At 40.9% G+C, this 22410-nt stretch overlaps 2 protein-coding genes across 10 annotated transcripts in view; both read right to left on the bottom strand.

Moving 5' to 3' along the window:
- Positions 1-13278, bottom strand: part of IPO8 (importin 8) — a 47125-nt gene extending 33847 nt beyond the window's left edge. Inside the window, exons 1-6 of the mRNA XM_021389225.1 lie at positions 12894-13278; positions 7289-7370; positions 5119-5275; positions 2794-2952; positions 1688-1844; positions 580-669 (exon numbers count right to left, since the gene is read on the bottom strand). Coding sequence (XP_021244900.1) covers positions 580-669; positions 1688-1844; positions 2794-2952; positions 5119-5275; positions 7289-7370; positions 12894-13217 — 969 coding nt within the window. The 5' untranslated portion in view covers positions 13218-13278. The remainder of the gene's footprint in view (positions 1-579; positions 670-1687; positions 1845-2793; positions 2953-5118; positions 5276-7288; positions 7371-12893) is intronic.
- CAPRIN2 (caprin family member 2) overlaps positions 16908-22410 on the bottom strand; it is a 31447-nt gene continuing 25944 nt past the window's right edge. For all 9 annotated transcript variants that reach the window (XM_021389236.1, XM_021389242.1, XM_021389253.1 and 6 more), the window contains 3 exons: positions 21497-21597; positions 19306-19372; positions 16908-17829 (listed from right to left, as the gene is read on the bottom strand). In XM_021389236.1, the coding sequence (XP_021244911.1) occupies positions 17261-17829; positions 19306-19372; positions 21497-21597 (737 nt within the window). In that variant the 3' untranslated portion in view covers positions 16908-17260. The remainder of the gene's footprint in view (positions 17830-19305; positions 19373-21496; positions 21598-22410) is intronic.

Raw genomic sequence — 22410 nt, 5'->3', positions numbered from 1 at the left:
AACTGAAACTCTCAGAGAGACTTCAACAACACACAGTAGAGTGCACTTTTGCTTAAAAATCAAGCAAAACACTACTCCTCCAAATTTATATGCCCTAACCATACAGTAATGCAAAAGCTGTTAAACATAATGTTGTTAAATAAATTTTCATAAACTTAGGAAATGACAGTTATTGCTGTATATACATGCACGCTCACACATTTAATTACTTTTTTCATTTTTCTTTTAGAAATGTGGAAGTTTGATGAAATAAAGAGAGAAACAGAGACAAATAATGGGTTTGTGATGAGCTCTTGCCTCTTGAGAGAAAATGGCTAAAATAATTGAAAGCTTCCAAAATACCATATATTGGAGTTTACATATTATCAGTACCTCCGACATGAAAATCTGTCAGCTTACACGATCCTCCTGCATTTCTGTCAGAAAAACACTTATTCTAAGATAAGAAACTCAAATAAATAACATCTTAAAAAGACAAAACAAAACAAAAAAACAGAGAAACAAAAAACAACCACACTTAGAAAACCTTTACACTGACAACACACAAGTGTAAGAGGTTTTGACAATATGAAACCTTACAGGAGGTACGCTTCTGTCAATGATGGTACGGAAGATCTCCATCCACTGAGTCATAGTCTGGTTATTCACCAACTGGAGCGGCAATGCATACTGAAGCAAAACAAAACAAACAAACAAAAAAACACTTCCATGAAACACTGTTGCTTTTTTTTTCTCTGAAGTGAGTAGGAGATATTTCTACAGCAGTTACATTTCCAGGAGGATGAAGTTCCAAGTAAACTTAAAATTAGTTTAGATATCAATACTACTCTAACTCTGTCTTTCTCGGTACAACTTGCAGAGAAACTTCTGATTAGATTCTACTTGAGAAAAGTTCCTTGGGTTGAGTACTTGCTAATTCTTTCTGTTTCCCCCTCTTAGAGAAACCAAGAGCATTTTATTAAGAGAAATGTACTTCTAATTACTGCCTAGCTACTATCTAGTAAATTTTACTTCTCTACAAAATCAAAAGCAGTGACAATATACATGAAAGCATTTTCAAAATCAAGTAGGATCTTTGGATCGTTTTTTAATCCCCTCCATCTAATAATAAATTATTTCAGCTTTTTAACCTTCAGCAAGATCTCTCAGGCTGTGCCTGATGTAGGATCTTGTTTTGTTTCTCATTCTTTAGAAGTACCTCTTCACCAAAGTCACCCTTTTCACAGCCAAACACATCTCTGAAAACGTATGTGCCTCAACAAAATATTTCTGCCAAATCATTAGAAGATAACAAGAGAAACACCACCTAATGAAGTGCACTGATTGGCAATTATAATACAATATGTACTACCGTCATTTTCAGAGGCTAAACAGCGGATTCTAGATGCTCATTGTTCATATCAGGTTATGCTTAACTTTATAAATATAGAAACAGTTCTCCAGCAAGCTTACGGACAGGATGTGCAGAAGTACTTAGGTTCATTAAAAATTTAACACTGGGGATTATGTGACCAGTTTTTAAGTAGACAAATCTATAAAAATCACGTTTTTATAAAGGCTATTTATTGAACATTACTTTTCCCATCCAAATTGGTATTTTTACTCAAAGACACCCATGAGTGCACTGAAGGGGACTGTCGTACCCAGCAATGTAAAAGTTTTGTTTTTCCTGTACATAGATGCCAACCTGAACAAGAGCATAGAAGATTTTTAAAATTTGTTTCTGAAGAAGCACAGAGTAATGGGAATTATCAGGCAGAAGCTGGATCATTTGCTGCTGAATCCGAGGCAAAAATATTTGCATTGCTGCTATGAGAGGATCTCGCTCCTCTGCTTTCTTGTATCTGCAAAGAAAAGAAAAATGTTGGTCAAGGATCTACACGCTGGAGACTCTCATGCCTTCTATTCGCCAATAATTTAATTATTGTACCCTAAAACAATTCAAATCCAGCATTCACTGACTGACTCTCCCTCCTCCAGCCCCCATCTTAAAATTCAAACAAATCATGCAAAATCTCTATCATACAGAAATCTCTAAATACAGAAATGAAAAACAACAAATGTTACCTTACATAAATGTTCTTTGCTACTGAACTATAAGCTCACAGCGACAGGGACTTGGCTTTCTCTGACAATCGTACCAATGCCAAACCCAGGCTGGGTGCTGAACAAATAGGACTGAACCACCATCGAAAGAGAAAGACAGTTCCTTTGCTTTGTTAAGATTCTTTCTTTCTCCATTTACATTTCTTTTGTATGGCTTATACATACGTTCCTAACATCAGATTTTTTTTTTTTCCTAAATGAGAGAGCTCACTACACTTCTGCTAATTTATGCTTTCCAAATTTAGACTATCAGAAGGATGGTACAGATAACAACATGCAGTAAGACTACGTGACAGACAGTACTGTATTATGACACAAAAGTAGAAAATTATTTGTATTCGTTTTCCCAGCATTTGGGCAATCTTCTAACAAAAGAAGTTATAAGCATTTAAGAAATTCTCACAGATACGGTAAATCAGATCAAAACTACAAAGCTTAAAGAAAAAAAACATCAGTAAAGTCATACAGGTTATTTACTGCTGGAATCTCTGCTTACAATTCACCGATGATATAAGGATGATGAAGCTTTCATTTACTTGCAGGAAAGAAAGCATATGTCAATTATTAAATCTCATTCTCTATCTGAATTCCTTGTAAAGCTGCCAGTGCTTTTACGAATGTAATTCCTGGTAATCGGATGAGAAACTGAAGTACTGTGTCCTTGTCTACTGATGGACAGCAACTTACTCGTAAGTCTTCACCAGCTGATACAGGCACAGGAGGCTCCCAAGCCAGCTCCCACTGTTCTGAGACTCCAAGTAGTAGCCTATCTTGTCAACGACTGCTGTCCAATGGCCAGGAAAGTCATGTTTAATGATAGCACGCAGACACATCGTCAGCTGCGCTCTACAGCAGGAGGGAAAGAGAAACACAATAGAAGATAAGTAAGATTAAAGCACAGTGTTTAATATTAAAGCACAGATCCCAAATCTTGGCTAAATAGCTACAATATATATATTGCACCATAAGTGTTATACATATTGTTATAACACTGAAAGAGTTATGGGAGATAACAGAAGAAAAACAAAGAAAAAACGTCCCAGAGGATTTAACTTTAAGGAAGAAACCAATTTCAGAATATTTAAATCACTTTTCTCTGCTCCTCCTCACTCTCCACAATCACCAGGAAATATCTGAAAACAATTGCACAAAATCAGCTAGCTTTGCATATTGAAAATGAATGGTTATACTTCTACATACTTACAACATTGAAAGCAGCCACAAGAGCACAAATTTGTATGTTTTTAATTAAACAAAACTGATTTGTGTTATGATCCAAGCCAGAGGGTCCTCATCAAATTATGATTTCCCTGGGATCTTCCAGAACAGTGCTTCACAACTTCTGAAGCATATGGCAGAGTGAGTGAGGTAAAACGTCATATTGTTCCTCTCCCTCCACACACTCTTTGAAGCCACTCACAATGGTGTGGCAAGACAGAACTGTTAGCTGCCTGAAGTGGGGTATTGTGACTAAAAGTTTGAGAGGCCCTAAATTAGAAGCTGTACATGCTCTTGGCTCTGCTAAGGAATAAAAGTCTGCAGTAAACAGTTTCTTTTATACTTAGTCTTCCTTGCTGTCTAGTAGATATGGAGCCACAAACACCAAGTAATTCAATCGTAGGCTCTCAATCTTCTGATATTTTGAGCTTTGTACTAACTTACCTTTCTCCTCAAGCCTTTGCTGATTTGGCTCGTTCTCCTCCCTTACTCTCACAAGCAAACAGTGAAAAATACTGGTATCATGGCATCAGACTAGTCCCAATAATGTTCCTTTGCCATTTTTATTCTCTGACAAATCTAGAAGTTCTTAATATTTAGAAACACTCTATTCCATGTGATTTTCTGGGGATTGGTTTCAACTGTCCTTTTAGGTGTAAATGGTCATTGTAATGTCAGAATATTTGGAGTATCATGTTATGAAAAGATGCCTGAACTAGTGTGCAAAAAGCTTCTCATACTTCCATTATTTTGTGTTCTTTAGAATGAATTCAGCCTTAGTAACTATGATGCAGTGACACGGTACTCAACATGCCCTTACTGCACTATCACAGAAACAACACAAACTTCCTTGCGTTGTAGCACAGCCTTGACAAGTGGTTCTTTTAGTAGGGGTTCTAAACATTTAAGTCAAAGGCTCAGAAAAGCTGAACTGCAAACAATGCTTTAGTTCATTTTCTCGCATTGGCGCAGGAGCATTTATACCGTACACAATTCCTGTCAGGTGTTTGTCTAATGTACTCCTAAAGATCTCCAGTGACAGCAATGCTATAGCATCCCAACGTATTCCTGTATTTCATAATGTTTCTTAATCAAAGTGTTTTCCCTAACCCTAATTTATATCTATAGTCCACCACTCCTCTTCTGACATGACTACTGACAAAGAAGACACCTTTGGGCACAGAGTCAGTGAAGAAGACGGGGAGAAGACAGGAAGCTTTTCATCTGTTTTTCAAAGATGCACATCTATACACCACAGCCTAATCCCTTCTTATCAGCCTCACTCTAATTAATATCATGAACCATCACAAATTGTAGCAAATCTGTGAATCTTAACTATTCTTCCAGTAAAAACAGAACAGCATTTTCTCATTCTTTTAAAATCTTAAACCAAGAATGTCAACATACGTTTAAATGCTGGGATTGCATTAAAAAAAATGGGAAAGTAACTGAGGTAAGAGCTATTAGAAAAAATGGATTTTGAGCAGTATTTTTTGAATGAGTAATTCTGCATTATATTCCTCGATGCTGTCTACCCTGAATCAGCCATACAGACAGGCTGCTATTACAAGACACTTTCAACTACACTGTAAGAAAATAAATCACATCACAGTGCTCTTAGCCAAGTAAACATATATCTGAAAAACCAATGCAGGTGAATACGCTACAATTAATTATTATTATTACATTTTCAAAAGAAGCATTCACTTCATTTCCCAAGAAATTGAGATTTTCACATCTGGATAGATGTGAAAACCTGAGCTATAAAAACAACCCTACAAAACATAAAAATACCTCACTAAGTCAGGAGAGCGAATTATTCCTTCTACAATGTTATCACGAATCTGCTGACGATCATTTTCATGAATGTTGAATGGAAATACTGCTTCTCCAGGAGGTGGTTCTCGGTCTGGCCAGTACTGCGTCACCATGTTTTTCAGGTAGATGGCAGCTATGTATAAGAGATGTGGAAATAATAATTTAATTCTAAAGCATCTCTGCATTACTGTGCTCAATGCGTAGTACAGTTGAAAAGCAGAACAAAAAACAGAAGAGACAAGTGAAAACCTCTGCACTGGTTTGTAACAATTGTAAGAACTAAGAACAGTTGAGAGAGAAAACATTTTTTGTTTTAATCTTAACAGGCAAGCTCGGAATCAAGTGTCACGGAATAGGACAGCATTTCAGTCAGCTTCTATTGGAGTACATTCTTCACTACAACAGACTTGCATACGAGCATAGTATGTTATCATTCTAGAACAAGCAAACAAAAATCTACTTATCTTCATTTTTACTCACATCTAAAATAACTAATCAAGCTCAGTAAGTGAAGCTTTGGAAAGCTCATGTAAACAAATCATTGTAAATGCAGAGAGGACACTCTGCTTGGGGAAATGCCCAGTATGAAACTGGCACATGGCCTACCTTCTATTCAGATAGAAATGTTTGTTGTGAATTCTCTAAGCTTTATCTCACTACTAGGATTTCCCATAATCCCTTAGAATTGTTCCTGTCTGTCTCATGTGAAAAACCATGCAAAATAAAGTTAATCTTCTATTGAAAATAAGCAGCATTTATGCCTCGGCATTGAAATGCCTGTAGACATTCTTTAGAAAACACAGGAAATACATTGTAAGACATTAAAGTAATATTCTTAATAAACTCTATCCCTTTAGGATTTTGGCTTACTACTGACTAGAGGTTTAAAGTACGAATAAGATATTCTTGTGTCCAACTTTTTTATCATGGCAAACTACAAAGTATGAAAACATTAAATTTGCAAAATATTATATAGGAAGAAGAGAACAAACTGTTCCTTGACTATTAAAAACTAGAATATTCAGACAAAAAAAAAAAAACAGGTACAGAAAGACCAGACAAAGACTTTAATTTACTTTATTCATAGGTCTTAATGCTATACAGATTCTTGGCTTTTTACAAAAACCTAGGGAAACCTGTTGATTTACAAATTTAATTTAAATGTGTTTTTCTATTTTATACCTCCATTCTCTTTAAAAAAAAAAAAAAGTTTTAAGAAAATAGGTACGTTTTTCCTGAATGATAATAAAATGAGGGATTCATTTATGAAAATGACCTTATGGAGTCCAAATTAATCAACAAACTTTACCACAGGATGGTTTAAAAATGCCATTCAAAGTTGGATTATCTTTGAAAATATACACGGCAGCATGACAAACAGCGTATGTCAGCATGCCTCAACGCACTGAGGGGATTAATAGAATCTGTACGAAAAAAAAATACAACCAACCGTGTTTCAATGGGAAATGCTGTTCCATAGCATAGAAAGAGAGCTGTGAATGAAACGGTACTCAACAATTCCTTGAAAAAGTTGAATATTTTGTCAATCTGTAAAACATACTGCATAATGGTAGTCAAAGAAGATTGTGAGGACTTAGAATCTGATCTTACACAAATGTACACGCTGCAGTTACCTGCATAGCTGTACCTGGTATCACACAGCTAGGCAATCTTTCTAGTCGTGCTCTGACTCCAGATGTATAACTTACCATAATGTGATCTTCCTTCATTTTTGTGAGCAAACACCACAAATACTGAATAAGCCTATGTAGTTACCCTTGATCTACAAATTGTGTTTTTATCTTTCAGTAAACTTCACTTTTTCAGGAAAAAGGACTCTAATAGAGAAACATTACTCAAATGAGATCCATTTCTTTTTTTTTTTTTTTTTCTTGAATATCTTCAATATAAGCAGAAGTCATTCTCTTTTTATATCATTATTGCAGTAATCCAGTAGGGATCACTATAAACACAGGGATGTAAGAAAAAAGCAGCAAAGATAGAAAAGTTTCCATGCTGATCCTTTCCATTTCCATGTTCAGAGCAAATGTGAACTTGCTTGCACTCCAGGAGCTCAATATTCTGTTGAAATTACTAACAGACTGACTTTCTACTGAAGGAAAATGAAACAAGGATTTCATCTTACCTGCTTGGCGCACTGGAAATTCAACTTGATCTGATACTATGATTTGCAGTAGACTTGGAGCAAAATTGATGATCTTATAAGACTGAAATATATGTAAAACACAGTTACCAAATCGCTGTTTAAAGAAGACTGTATTACCAGAAGCTGAATAAGAAATAGAAGCAGGGGATTTTGAGGAGTTCTTTGACTCTTCTCATGAAGTGTGAAAGGTTTGAGCACACGGATTTACCCAAATCAGCAGCATTCTAAATAATTACATATAAAAGCTGAGCATGTAATGGCACAGGGGAGGAATAAGTAATGTGACTTGGCTCTCTGAGATTAGTGATAATGAATATTTAAATAATTCTGAGAACGCATAATGAGACTCAGTACAGATCTGTCCTTGAATTATTTAACTTAGCCTCATAAGTCAACCAAGCCACATATTTTTCAGCAATATTTTAATGGACTAGATGTACAGCGCACCATAAGAGAAAAACAAAAACTGGGTAGAAAAAAAAAAGGAATAGCCATTTTTAATTAAAACCAAGTGTAGACAGATAACATTTCAAAACCCACAGCTTCCCTGGGAACTTAGCAAATGCTACATCAGCCATGCAGCTGAAGAATTTCAAAGAGAAAACAATGCTCACTGAACTTCTGAGCAAAGCAGGCTAGATTTAAAAGATGTGAAAATCTGATAGCATTATACTGCTGCCATTCAACAGGGGTCCACTGACGTGAAGAACTGTTGACTCAGCATGGTGCAGCTACTGCTAAGCCTTGGAAACATCAGTAGTTAGCAGTAGGTCAGATCTTTCATCACTTGGATCTATGTGTTTGATGTTCAAAGAGAGACGTTTCTTGAGGGCTAGATGACAGAAGGTCTCTTTATTTCACCTTGTATCGCGTTTCTTTCCAACCAGAGTGTGTCTGGCAGTCCTGCGCTTACTTCCAGAGCTTAGCTTTAAGTACACGTATGCTACCTCCTCCCATAGGCTTAGCCTCATTCAAAAACTGTGACATAAAGGGATGTGTTCTGCAGTTCATGTCCCTGATTGCTTGATCGAACATTTCCATAATGAGGTAAAATTACACAGCTTTCATGATACTTAAGAGTAACAGCAGCAGCACAAATTTATCTTTCAACAATTTCGCCACATCACCTAACTTTCTGACCCTCATTTCTCTCATGGTAATGACAGCGTAGTTCTAACCTACCCTGTGTTCAGAGACTCATTTGATGTTTGTAGAGCAACCTGAGATCTCAGATAAAAGCAGCAATGGAAAACCAAAAGCATACTCTCCCTTCCCTGTACACTCTAATTATCCATAAGCAACGCTTGAGGTAAAGGAAAAGCTGTACCACGCAGCCCAGGAGCCCCACACATCTTTGGACACACTGGAACTCCAGCTTTCAGGGCCATCTGGCTGAAGCATCCCATGTCCCAAACCTTCCACAGCAAGTGCACAGGAGCGCCAAGGCCAGCCTTAACGTGTTGGCCGGCAGCCCCCGCATAGCAGGGCTCAGAGCTGGCCTACTCTGAGGTAAAACGGCTCAGCTCCTCTTACACCGGTCAACTCAAACACTGCTCACTGGTGCCACAGCAAACCCGCTGAGGAAAACCACGTGCTGCTCGCAACATTTGGAACAGAGGACTTTCCAAAAAGCTGCACGCAGCAACATTTCTCCTATTCCAGCACATTCTCACTGGTTTGTCGTCACGCTCATTGAGATCTTGGGGTGGACCCACTCCCTCCCAGGCACTAGAAATCATACAGGAGGCAGCTGAAGACAGCAGGTGAAGCTGCAGGTGTTCCGTGAGCAGGGGCAGAGCTGTCAGGTGTGAGCTCAGTACAGAGAAGAGATGAGGCTGTTTCCTCTTCTGCTGAGCAAGCTCAGAACAGGCAAGCCCCAGGAATGCCCCAGGTAGGCCACAACAGCAAGATGCACAGCGGTGTACGACACGCCCTTCTCTGCACGGTTGGAGATGACTGCATGCTCACATATCCAGACAATAACATTCCACAGCATTCTAAGAAGTGGCATATGAAAGCCACTATTAAAAAACAAAAACCACCAAAAATCCCTTAGGTCCATGAGACAGACCTAGAAAGGACAATAACCTACCACAGATATCAAAGAAGGGCATTACGAACAAAAGGGTGTGTGGAAACTGAGCATCTTTCTTCGGTACAGAAATCAACTGTTCTAAGAAACACTGTGATTGATAAACATGATTCTGAAGTGCGGGCTAATCGCAATGCGACAGAGCTGAAGAAAAAAATGGAAAAATGAAAGAAAAGGAGGGAGATGGAGAAATGTGTACACTTAGAGAAAGAACAGGCTAACAGGGAAATAGCAGCAGTGATGAGACGGAGATTACTGACCTGACTGGAAATCCCTGCTCCAGTTTATCAAGAACCACGTTTTAGACAACTGCCACACTTACATTTGCGTTCAGGTCACTGAGAGTAATGAAGTTCGTTCATGACTCAGACGTAGCAGAGAACGATCAGAAATAACCTACAGAGAACTGAATTATCTATGGAACTGCAGCAACAAAAATGGAATGGAATAATAGGACAAAGTACATGGCCGTACATTAAAGCATAACAGGAATTTCTCCTAAAAGCTTGCGGCTCATTAGTAAGGAACAGGGTAACAGGACCTTGGTATATTACATGATAAGAGATAACGTAAGTGCTGAACATGAAGGAGATAATTGTAGCTTTAGGATATATAAAATGAGGTATTAATGGCATTAAGCATGAGATGTTCTGACATGCTGCAAACACAGATGACCAGATTGCACAAGAAAGATTACTTCAAAGATAAGTGCAGAGAAGAGCTGTCCTCTTCTGCTATTAGATTTCAAAAATTCAGTTTTACGATAATGCAAAGGAAATACAGCTTGAGGCCAAGAAAACAAGCTGGTGGAGATCAGCCTCTAGCAATACATCAGAGTGGGTACCAAGAAGCCTATTCTAGTTACGAAGTAAGATTGGTACGGATCGATCTAAATTGACCATAAATTAGTTTAGGATGGAAACTGACATTTGTCTCTAGCTGCTGGAGGAAGAGGGTTGACAAACAGCCTCCCAATAAAGATAATAAGGACAAGAAAAAGAAACAGTAACTTTAAATGGAGTATTGATTCCATTTCTGAATGCAATTAGATGATAATCCAGACGGCAGAAGGCACTGATTTTTCTCCGTCTTTACTCAGGTACAGGAACTTAAAGAAAAGAAAGAAACATTTTCAGATATCTTGGGACTCCTTACAGGTTAACAAGTTTTCATCAGCTTTAACTCCGTCCCGCACATCCTACACTGCAAGCAGATGATGGAGTAGGGCATTATGAGGTTGTTGCTAAAGGACTCTGTGTCAGTACAAGCATTGAAGTGCATACAAAGAGGAACAATATTGCTGGAATGGTAACAGCGGGTTCCAGCTCTGTGTAAAGCACCAGTCACTGCCTGGATTCAAGCTTGAAAGCACTGCACGCTGCAGACAGGATGGCACAGGGGATGTTTCACCCCAGCACCCTTTGGTGTTTATCAGGAGCAGCAGCACTGCAGCTGTTGCACAGAAGTGAAGGTGGACCCCTGTTCTCCTAGAACAAGCACCGTATTACCACTCCAACTGCTCTGTGTCGGAGCAGTTTCGGTTCGTCAGCTCAACTGGTTTCTTTGCTAGAGCAAGATAAAAGCTAGAGCAGCATCTGGATGCCAGCTCATGCAGCTCCCAGCTCCATGTCAATGCTGACATTACATGCGTGGAAGTCTGACATGCTGCTTTGAAGTCTTGCTTCAAAAGCATTGAAAGGCTTCAAGATGTCAAAGGCCCACATTAGCGACATTCCTCAAGAACACTTTTGTTTCAAAGATTCATAACAGACCCAGTGCTGCATCAGTGTGTTCTATCACTCACATACATCATGCTTCATTTAATGATGGGAAGCCTGCACAGCGATAGGCACATCTTCACTTCAAGGTTCCTTCTTTATAATAGAAAAAAGAAATCTGTCAGCACTGCACTGCCACTGTCCTGCTCTGCTCTGCGCTATGCAGCCTCACCTCGAGCACTGGCTGCGGCTGGGGGCATCACAGTCCAGAATGGACATAAAACTATGAAAGCGTGTTCACAAGAAGGCTACAAAGGTGGAAATGGGTCTGCAGGGGAAGAGGTGTGAGGAGCGGCTGAGGGCCCTGGGTTTGTTGAGCCCAGAGCAGAGAAGCTCAGGGGATGCCTCATGGCGGCTGCAGCTCCTCACAGGGAGCGGAGGGGCAGCGCTGAGCTCTGCTCTCTGTGACAACGACAGGGCCCGAGGGAACAGCATGGAGCTGTGTCAGGGGAGGGGCAGCTGGGGGTTAGGGACAGGTTCTGCACCAGAGGGCGGTGGGGATGGAACAGGCTGCACAGGGCAGTGGGCATGGCCCCAAGGGTCAGAGTTCAAGGGGAGTTGGGACACTGCTCCCACACACAGGGTTTGGATTTGGGGTGGTCCTGTGTGGAGCTGGGGGTTGGACTTGGTGGTCCCTGTGGGTCCCTTCCAACTCAGGATATTCTGTGATTCTGTTTTAAGTAAAACTGTCCTTCAATCTGTTCTCAATAAATGCACCTGCAATCTTGAAACTGGAACCTAGGTATTTTGAGAGAATTCCATCATCCATCACTTGAAATTAAAACATTTACAGATCACCATCTCAGAACTCGTTCTACCTTTCCCTGAGCTCTGCAGCACTTGCTGGTGACAGCAGTGGCAGCGTGGGGAGCAGGACCTGTGGACCCAGACAGACGTCTCTTTGCTCCAACACCCACAGCCCTTCCTGCCATTCTCATCCCTGTGCAACAACCTGCAGGCAAATGTTCATATCCCTCTCACCCGTTCACAGTAGGGATAAAAAAAAAAAAAAGCACTGACGCATTGTTGAAGTAACCATGCCAAACAAGCAGGAGAAAAGTTTTGCATGTTATCCATCTCTCAGAAGTGTTCTCAGTGCCCTGCACTTAATCCATCCGTTTTGCTGTGAGCCCTCGCCGGCTGTGAGGCGGGGATTAGCCGGACCCAGCTCGAAAGGAGCTTTCAGGTGCCCAAATAGCGAACCGAGCCGGAAGGGCAGCCTCGAAAACTCGCTCTCGCGGACTGGCTTCTACCCCACGGCCGCGACCCAGAGCTCTTTAATAGGCCGGATCAGGTGCCGTACCGCAGCTCTCGGGTCACAGCACTGTTGACGCCCAAGTGAAGCCGCGGCCAGCCCTCTGGCCCCACGCACGGCGCCGTTACACTGAATGCGGGACACTGCCGTAACTAACGCACCGTTCCCGAAGTTTGATTTAGCACCGCTGAGCGGGGCTAAGCGGGCCCGTCAGGGCGAGGGACGGGGGCAGGGCCCCAGGGCGCAGTCCGGACGCCGCGGCCCCACCCGCCGCCTCGCACCGCTCTCGCCCGGGCCCCGCCGCCCCCCGCCCGCGCGGCGCAGGGGAGGGCCCGAGTGCGGAGGAGGGGGCGTCCCGACCCCCCGCCCCTGCCGGCCGGGCCGGTCGACCCCGTGCGGAGCGGCCAGGCGGGGCGGGCCTACCGCCGGCTGCCGGCCGGCCGCGTCCGCCCCCCTCACCTGATTGAGCTCGTTCTCGGCTGCGATGCGCAGCTTGGGGTCGATGGTGCCCTTCAGCGCCTGGATGATCCTGTTGGGATCCATCTCGGTCCGTCGTGGCCCCCCGGCCGGCAGGCCGTGCTTCGCCGGGGGCAGGAGGAGGGAGCGGAGCCGCCGCCGCCGCCCCCCCGCGCCGCGACCGCGAGCTCGTGTCCCCCACCCCCCGGTCCCTCTCCAGAGCCATTCACCGGTTTGCGACAGCTGGGTATCGGGAAGCGGGCGCTGCTTTACGGCCGCGGCGCCTCCTTCTGGCTTAGCGCGGAGGCGAGGAGAGGTGGCCGCCATACTGTACGGACGGCAGCCGGCCGTGTGCGGCGGCCGGCGCCCGTGGGGGCGGCCATGTTGCGGTACGGCCAGCAGCTCGCCCAGCCCGCCGCCGCGTCCCCTCCGCTGGGGCTGCTGCTTGGGAAACTTGACGTGGCCCTCCCGTCGCGTGGTAGTTCCAGCGTTTCGCTGAGCTACCAAACGGAATCGTGGAAGTTCACTCATTCTGGATTAAAATCTAATGTCAGGGCCTCGCATAGTATACCTTATCTTTGGAAACTACAGAAGATAAGCAGATAGAATTTAGGTGGTATCAGATTTGCATAGGAAAAACAGGAATAACAAATTAGCAGAACCAGTGCCATGTCCATTTGTATGTTTTAACGAGACCTTATTATCATCCTCACATACTTAAGGTGTATAGCTTTGTACAGCAATCCAAACAACTTCTCTTAATGATTACAGAGAAAGAACATGTGGGCTTACACAGTTTTTACATGAAGCCCACCCCACACCCAGTGGAAGTAATGCCTCCTATTTTATTCTGTTGGCCCACGGCCTGAGAAGCAGACATCGGTGGTATGGCAGTAGAGGTTGAACCTTCCCACCAATATTCTGTTATATTTTGTTGCCGTGTGACAGATGCCGGCCTGACAAAACGGCGTCTGACGTGGAAGAGCGTATGAAGCAAAAGGATGTTCACTGAATTCCTCCATGCGGAAAAAACAGCAGCCACTGAATGTTTCTAGAAACCCTGCAGTGGAGGTGAGCACAGCGAGGCGGTGAGTGGTGTGTTCCACCAGTGGCAACAGCAACATGAAAGACAAGCTGTGTTCCAGACGGCCATGCACAGCTGCTACACCACAAAGTTAGTGGTGTCTCAGTCAGCTCCTCCAGGCACCTCCACTAATGGTGGTGATTACATTGAAAGACTTTGGTTTGCAGCTGAGAATTTGCTCTATCAAACAGCATTATTGTGCTCTTCGTATCAGTTGTCATTTGTATGCTCTCAGAGCAAGGTGAATATCTAGCCCAGACACAGGTAAACTAAAATTGCGTCAGTTTCTAAGTAATGTACTGAAAGTCTTCAGAAGTAGTCTGAGAAGTTTTCAAAACAAGCAGTCTAGAAACAAAAAATGAAGATTGAGGTACGCATCTCTTAATGCTGCCGTATCATTAAATGAAACCAGATGAAGATGCGTTACTTACTAAGCCTTCAGAAGATTGGAGTAGCAGTTTTCTGTCCGTGGCTTTTGGATGTGACAGCTCTTGGCCTGGAAGACAGTATTGGTTTGCTTGGCCTTTTGCAGCTTTGGTGGGGGGTTTTTTGTGTGTATTTTTTTGTTGTTCTTCCTTTAAATGCAGTCTTCTAGCACTTATAAGTACTAGCCTTATAAGTGACATCTTGTCTGAACACAGCTCTATGACAATACCATTCAACTGTAGAGTTGCATTCACTGCTCTGACCAGGAACAGTGAAAAGCAGTAGTTAGGGAGGTAGTACAGAAGGATCTCCTATAAGAAACTGTAAGATAAATTGAACCTTATTTTCAAATTATCATATGGGAAGAGAACTTTGACAAAGTTCCTTTATTAGGAAAAAAAAAAGAAATAGACATTTAAAGCAACTAGTGCTGTAGATATTATTGCAATTCAAGCTGATAGAGCTTACAAAACTATGAGATCTTGTAAAGTCGTTCACTGCATCTTACGGTCATATTCACTATCAAGCCATGATGTAATCATTAGATTTCATGTTTTTTCCTCTATTAGCACTTCTTGCTGTGACTGTGTACACTTTTAGTTACAAACTTAAAAGTTTTATACATACAAATAGACAACCAGCTTTGAAGCTGAGATGTTTACTTCAGATCTTAAATATATGCAAAAGATAAAAGCTTTGCTCAGTCTGTTGGTAAGTAAGGTTAGAGTCAAACAAACGATCACCTTGGTCAACCAGTTGTCCAGACCAATTCAGCTGGAGTATTAGAAGACAGCATATGCTTCATGTAGTCACAGTGACCACGTCTGAGGTTGCCAAAGGCAGATCTTTTAAGTACTGAAAGCATGTTCTTAAAAAAAGGAAAGTGAAAAATACATACCACAAGTACATACAGCAAAACCACGTGTGACAAGCTATATACCAAATAAAGACCTGGTCCTAAAGACAACTGTAGTGCAAGGGGTACCCTTCTATATGCACAGTAGGGTTTGTTTGTTTCCTAGCCTTATAGTAAGACAGCATGGAAAACAAGGGACTCAACAGTGCTCAAGATGTCTAAAAATCCAGAGCTGCAAGATGTACTAGAAAAGCAATAAAGCCTGAAGTTGGCTGCAGATGCCTACTGTTGCAAACTGAAGTTTATCCTAGCACTTAAATTTACCTATTAAATTCTTAAATTAATAGGCAAGGAGAATTGACAAAGCCAGGGTTACAAAAAACTAAATATCTTACGTACTCCTGCCACTGATCCGTCATTGATCACATTCAATAAAGTCAGAGCAAGTATGCTTAAAAATATAAAATACACATTTGCTACTCAATAGTTATGGCATGACATTTGTCATATGTAAGTTCTGAGAAGCTTTAACCCAAACTTCGTAGAACTTACCACAAAAGTTAAATCAAGACTATTATTACCAAGAAGATCTATGAAAAAAATCTAAACTTGGAATAAAATCAAGACCTTTATGACAGTAATATCATGGAGTCATGCCAGATGACTTGTTTTGGGATCCATGGGGCAGCAAGGGAAAAGAGTTTTTGAAGCCAGACATTCTGAAACCAATTACCAAGAAACAGCAGTGTTATACCAGGTCTGACTTCAACACCATTATCAGTTTTTACTTTTAAATGAAGTGGTTAGCTGAACTGCTCTTAGAGTACTTTGGGTTCATCCTTAGATGTACCAGTCTGTTTCACTAGCTCCCTTACTAGTATACTCAGGTAAAATACACCTACTGCTGGGACTACAGAAGCTCCTAAAAGTAGAAAGAAGACTGTGGATCTCTGGCTCTTACAAGTTCAGACTTTCATTTTAAACATGAAAAATGCTTTTTAGTATTTGACATGAAGCTTGGATAAGATCTTCTGTCACTTTCCAGTTTCCAGGCCATGAGATTGCTAAGTGTTCATACACCTCCTTTAGCTGTAAGAAATGCTTAATAAATGCCTCCTAGCACTTGTATTCAGGTTTGATTTAGGATGTAAAGAGCAGGCTTCAACTACAAACACCGGCTTCCTCATGTGAGAGGGAAGCTGTACAAGTTTGGACTTCACAAGAGTCAGTTGTAGCTTAGGATATTACATCTGAATGAACGCGGCGTAACAATGTGAGCAAGTCCTTCAGTGACTGTTTTGAGGTTTAAGAATTTTAGCTAACTACTACAGCAGTACCAAACGGTTGTGTAACAGAACTGCATGTTGACAGAACGTGCATTTCAAGTAGTCCTAATAAACCATGTCAACTTCCACTTCAGTTTTAACTGAAAGGTCAAGAAATCAGAATTAAGTATGTAACTAAATCTTGAATTCACTTCGATCAAGGAAGCAATGAAGAACCAAATGAACAAGTAATCCATTTAAACTAGTTTACCCTGTCTTACTGAAACCTGAAGACCAGTTTGATACGGAGTAAGAACATTCCTGGTGTGGGCTGTACATGCATAACTAGCCTGATATTTTTAAAATAAAGACCACTAGCAAGATTAATACTAAAATGCATATTAACTTGTTTTATTGAGGCACAACAAGGCATTGTGAATAGCCCATACTTGAGGCAATCAATAGTGTAGTAAGCTGGACATTAATACAGTTTAGGGTAAGTGCAAACAATATACATTCACAGCTTTACTAGCAAGGCTACATCACAACTGATAAAGTGCCAAATTAGTGCTGATTCAGTACCCCAACTCCATGATTTCACCTTGCACAACAGGACCATCATTTCCCCCAATAATGGAACCACATCTTCTATAAAGTCAGTAGTAAGTGCAAAGCTAGTCCCATCCCCCCCTCCACCACGGTGTTTGGAGCAGCTTTTTTGTAAACATTGCACTGTATTTTAGTCCTGATAAAGGAGGTATCCCGAAAAAGTAGAGTATTTCCAGCTACTTCCATAGATGGCTCCCCGATGCAGACGCAACCAGATCTGATCACCCTGGAACAGCTGCAGGACTGCATGGTTACTGGCTGTTTCATGATCAGGAGCCCCATCATTCGCATATGCTGACACTAGGACCTCTTCATTCTTCATGAGGTTCACATACAGGGGAACATTTACAGCCAGCTTCAGCATGTGGAAGATAAAGACATAAGTACCATTCACTGGACAATTGAATCTACCAAGCTGGATGTCAAATGTTTCTCCAAGGTTGTTCAGCAAGAGATCAAACACAATTGGCTGGTCTAGAGTTCCAGGGGCCAAGTTTGATGTTCTAGCTGCAGAGAAGGCAACTCTCATCTGCTGCGGGAGGGGGTAGACGTGCACTGGTAGTATGGTGGCAGCTTGGCTTGTCACTGGCATATCAACAGGTGTGATGCTGCGAGAGTCTCCCTGCCCAGAGTCTCCGCTGTTAAAGGTTTCATTGTCTCGTTCTGGACTGCTCACCTGAGAAGAATCACTCCACCCTGCTGTTAAAGACCATTAGTAATGATAAATAAGTATTACAAAGGAAGGGTACCTTAAACCTGCAAGCATGTTCTTAAGCAGCAGATCTATGTTTTGTAACATGTTTATCTCAGCTACGGGAATTTGGCAAAGGACCCCAGTGAGAACAGAACTTTGAAGTTGTTTCACACTGATTACACTTGCATTCAGGAAGATGGAGCATATTTCAGCCATGAACAATGACTTCTCAGACTTTTAAGTAGGAAAGGCAGTGGCTTGCAATAATTCTAGCTGCAGCATTTGCACAGCTAAAAATGACCATACCTCATCATAAAACAGTATGTACTGACTGACTGGAAATAAGCAGCAAGTTCTGGAAGAACTCCGCAGAATCACTAAAAGCCAAATAATTATTTAGACACCTTCAAGCCCTGAAGCTGCACCTCACCTTACCTCAGGACTGTTCTGGAGTTGTATTCTTGTCATGTCAAGTCATTTCAACTTGTCACGCTAAGATATTACAAGTCTGGAAAACTAGGATTGCTTTTCAGCTTTCTGCATCCTACTGCCCAAAATAATGTTTATCTGTTCAAATATCCAAATTAAGAGGAGCTAGTTTCAGTCTAGAATGAAAGCATTAATAGAACAGAAATTTAAAGCAGCTGCTATCAAGTTAAGCCATTGTTGCTACTGCAGGAAATGAATACCTTAACATATGATAAGACTAAGTAAAGTTGCTGCTGATACCTTAACACTAACAATTGCATCTGTCAGCTTCACTCACCCCTATCTCATTTCATTTTTTTTCCTGAAAAAAAAATTCTGAGTCCCCCCTCAGGTTGAGACAAACTACTTTATCCTGAAACAGTTGCTATGATATGCAAGATTTCTTCTTTTTCTTCAAAATAGTGATCTACAGTGAAGATTCTTCTCACTTTTTTCCACCTGGACTTACTGCTATTGGTAAATTCTGAATACAGGATTAAAACACCTCATTTATATCTTTTCAAAATGCATTCTGTACAATACTGGCTTTGTATATCCAAGCATGAATTTCTTCACTCTGTAGTTCTATGCTGGAGTACAAAGTCTAAAGCTGCATTCACAAACCAACTATTTTCTGTAGAAAAGCTGTCTTACAAAGTTTCTGTGACCAGGCAGCTCAAAGAAAAGAGACTATACAACTAAGTGAAGATGCCAAATGCAACAGCGGTACTATTCTGCATGTATTTTAGTCAACTTATTTATGAATAAAGTTCAGTAAGGTACCACTATATCGGAACTCTGACACAGGAAGCACCAAATTGAGAATGGTAAAATTAAGTCTGCTGCTATGCAATGCTGACTGCTTAAGAGTAGTACTTATGCTTCCATTTAACTTGGCTAATTTATACTAAGCTGTATCTGTCTGATGACAGTAACAGTACAGTCACTGTTCACAGTAACATTCTAATCCAGCAAGCAGACACACATCCCTGAAAATCTGATGTTGGTCTTACCTCTTGAATTTGCTCGAGGACCACTAGTTATTCCACCTCGTTTATAGCACTGCTGGTAATTAACATCCTAAAGAAAACAGAAAATAATTATGAGCAAATCTGAAAACAAATGGGGCTACGAAATAAATGTGCAATGCATAAGTACACAAGTAATTCAGGCTCTGAAGTATACATCTTGATTCTGAACTCCATCACTGTCAATTAACAGCCTTATTTATGGAAAATTTACTTATACAGCAGCTTATGTGAAGTTAAAAATCTACTTTGTTGTACTTTACCTTAAATCTCAACTCTATTCTGGGTCAGTATAGAAGAAATTTCACTTCAAAGCTGAATACACACCCTTCCCCACCACTGAACAGGAACTTTTTTCTTTAAAGAACATCACAGACATGACCTGAAAGTTTACAGCTTAACCTAAACCTTAAGTGTTTAATTCACTTAATCATAATTTGAACCACAAAAGGATTAAGCCTACTTTAACAATCCAGAAACTGGCTCAGTTAGAGCACACACTTGCATAGACTTGGATGTGTCTATTAGAAAAGTGAGTTTTATGTGGACAGTAAATGTTGTATGTAATGTAAAGCTCCTCTTAGGATTGTCCTTAGACTTCCCTTTAAACCCCCTGCCAAACAAGCAACAACTTATCTCCATCTAAGGATAACCAATCTGTGCTGATCCCATGTATCAGATTTTACTGAGATGGTATATACAGCAAAAGATGTCTTAGTAGTCCTCCTCCAAGTTCAAGTACTTTTGCAGAAAGATTAAAGTACTGAAAGGCTGATAGAAACAGGCATGGCAAAACTTGTTTAAATGAGACACCTAAGACATAATGAAGACCTTATGCAGAGATGCATATTAAGTCAATGCATTTCCCCTTCAAAACTAATCAGGTGTCTTCAAAAGACAGCAGAGTGACTCCTAGAAGGCAGCTGTTCCTTTAGCCACCCCAGCAGCAGTAATCTAGTCATCTCAGAACACAAAGTGAAGACTTTCGCAGTATGATGCTGAGTGTCAAATTAAGACCTTATGTACCTCTTCCCACTTCTGAAAGTCAGTAGTACAAGCCAATATTTTAGATATTGATATATTTGCATCCCTCTACTTCTCTCCCCCTTATTTTATTTTATTTTTTTACAGTTTGGCAGCTGAAGTTCTAGAGTAATCAACAGAAAGCATGGCACAGCAGGAAACTGAAGACTGCAGATCTCTCTACAGAACTCACAGCAGTGACAATATACCACCTCCTCAAATCAGGGAGTTTTCCACCTTGCCTCTCCCACCCCAGAGAAAGTTTAAGGATCACTGTCTCTAAAGTATGCTAGTTTGCTACCTGAAACATGCTTCACTGGACAAGTTTCGAGACCTCCTAAAGCTACCCTGAGCAGAAGTTTACCTCTTAAGACCATCCACTCTCCTTGAACAAGTCAAAACTGCTGCTAAAGATATATTTAAGCCTGCTGGAAATGCTTAACTTCACAAGTTTTGTCCTTTACACTCTTCTGAATAGTGAAGCTTACTTTTTTGCATCATCTGGAGTTTGACAGCAGAATATACTCTTATTATCCCTAATCCAGCTATGCTCTACCACCACTACTGATACAGGCTACAGAACATGAAACCAGTCATTTTTGGTTATGATCTACTGCATGTCAAATGCATCAACCCTTGAGAAACCTGCCCTCAATTCAAAGCATCCAAGTGTCACGTTCACTAAGGCTGGTTCCTACCAGGATTTCTTGCTACCCCCACAAATACAGTCAAGAATGAAGACATTTACTCCCCTAACCACAATCCAATTGTGTTTTTAATAAATTGCCCTAGCCATGAACAAATGTGAAGCTTACCTAACCTCAATTTATGTCAGCCCATTCAAGAGTTCATATACATTACAGAGGTATTGAGTACTAACTTTAAAATCATAGCAAGAAGACTTTTTGACATTTCTTACTCACCATCTGATTGCATTTCAGAGATCCAATTCTGACCAAAATCAACCAGTCCCACATATGAGCTTTCTCCCTATTTCAGCTGCTCTCTACTGCCCCCAGAAGACCTGTCTAGGAAACAAAACTGACCTCTAGCTTGTAAGGAATAGTTTACCTGTTGACAGTGAAAAGCTACAGTATTAGAAGACTCCTCTATAGTTCTCAAGAAGGCTAATGAAAACAAAGTCAATACTTACTCTCTGAGAATATGGCATTCCAGCATAATCTCTAGCAGGGAACTGCAACTGGCCATAGGTGCCATTAGTTATTGAAGGTGACCCTCTGTAAGCATCAAAACCTGCTCAAAGAGTAATTATTGATTATTAACCATTTAGTTTGTAGTACAAGTCCAGAAAACAATTAGAACTTCTTGCTAGCAATTAGCATGTGAATCAAGTTATGCAGTTACACTTCTGTTCCTCATTTCAGAAATCAGAGCATCACAACTCCTAATAAGAGAGCACTCATTTTGCTATTAGAAATACATAGCTATGACATTTTACTACAATATTTAGCCTCTTTGGCTATTAGACTAAGTAACAAAGAGGACTGTAAGTAACTAAGTAACAAAGGGGGACCTGCAAGCAATTTAGTACCATGCACTTCCAAATAAACCTTAACTAGTGGTAAGTTTAAACTACTGTTTTTTTAACATGTTCCTACAAGTTCAGAAGCAGTCTCAGCCCATTAAGTGAAACAACTTGTATTTCAGACTAAGCATGCTTCCACTTCAAAGTGAAGAGGCCCTAGCTACCAGAAACTTTGATAAGTCAGCAGAAACTTATCATGGCATTCCAGCCAGCAGCAGCACTGTATAGACCAAACAATCCTTCACTTAAAATCCTTCAGTTTCTTATTATTCCAGAAAGGTTCTCCATTACTGGAACCTGTTCCCTTATCCCAGTTCCTGCTTGCAATATAAAAGTAATAGCATTGAACAAGTAGTATCAGTATCATCTGAAAAGAAAATACCTGCCCAAAGTATTAGCAAGTGACAGGGCAAGAAAAAAAAAAACAAGGGAGGTAAGAAATTTAGAAGAGTAGATGGTAATTTACTACTTGTTGAACACTCATTTTCATAATTCAGCTATGATACTGCTCTCTCTGCCAG

Source organism: Numida meleagris, chromosome 1 (assembly GCF_002078875.1).
Source record: "Numida meleagris isolate 19003 breed g44 Domestic line chromosome 1, NumMel1.0, whole genome shotgun sequence".
NCBI classification, from domain to species: Eukaryota; Metazoa; Chordata; class Aves; order Galliformes; family Numididae; genus Numida; species Numida meleagris.
The sequence above is the reverse complement of the archived record's forward strand: the minus strand, read 5'-3'. Positions and strand labels throughout refer to the sequence as shown.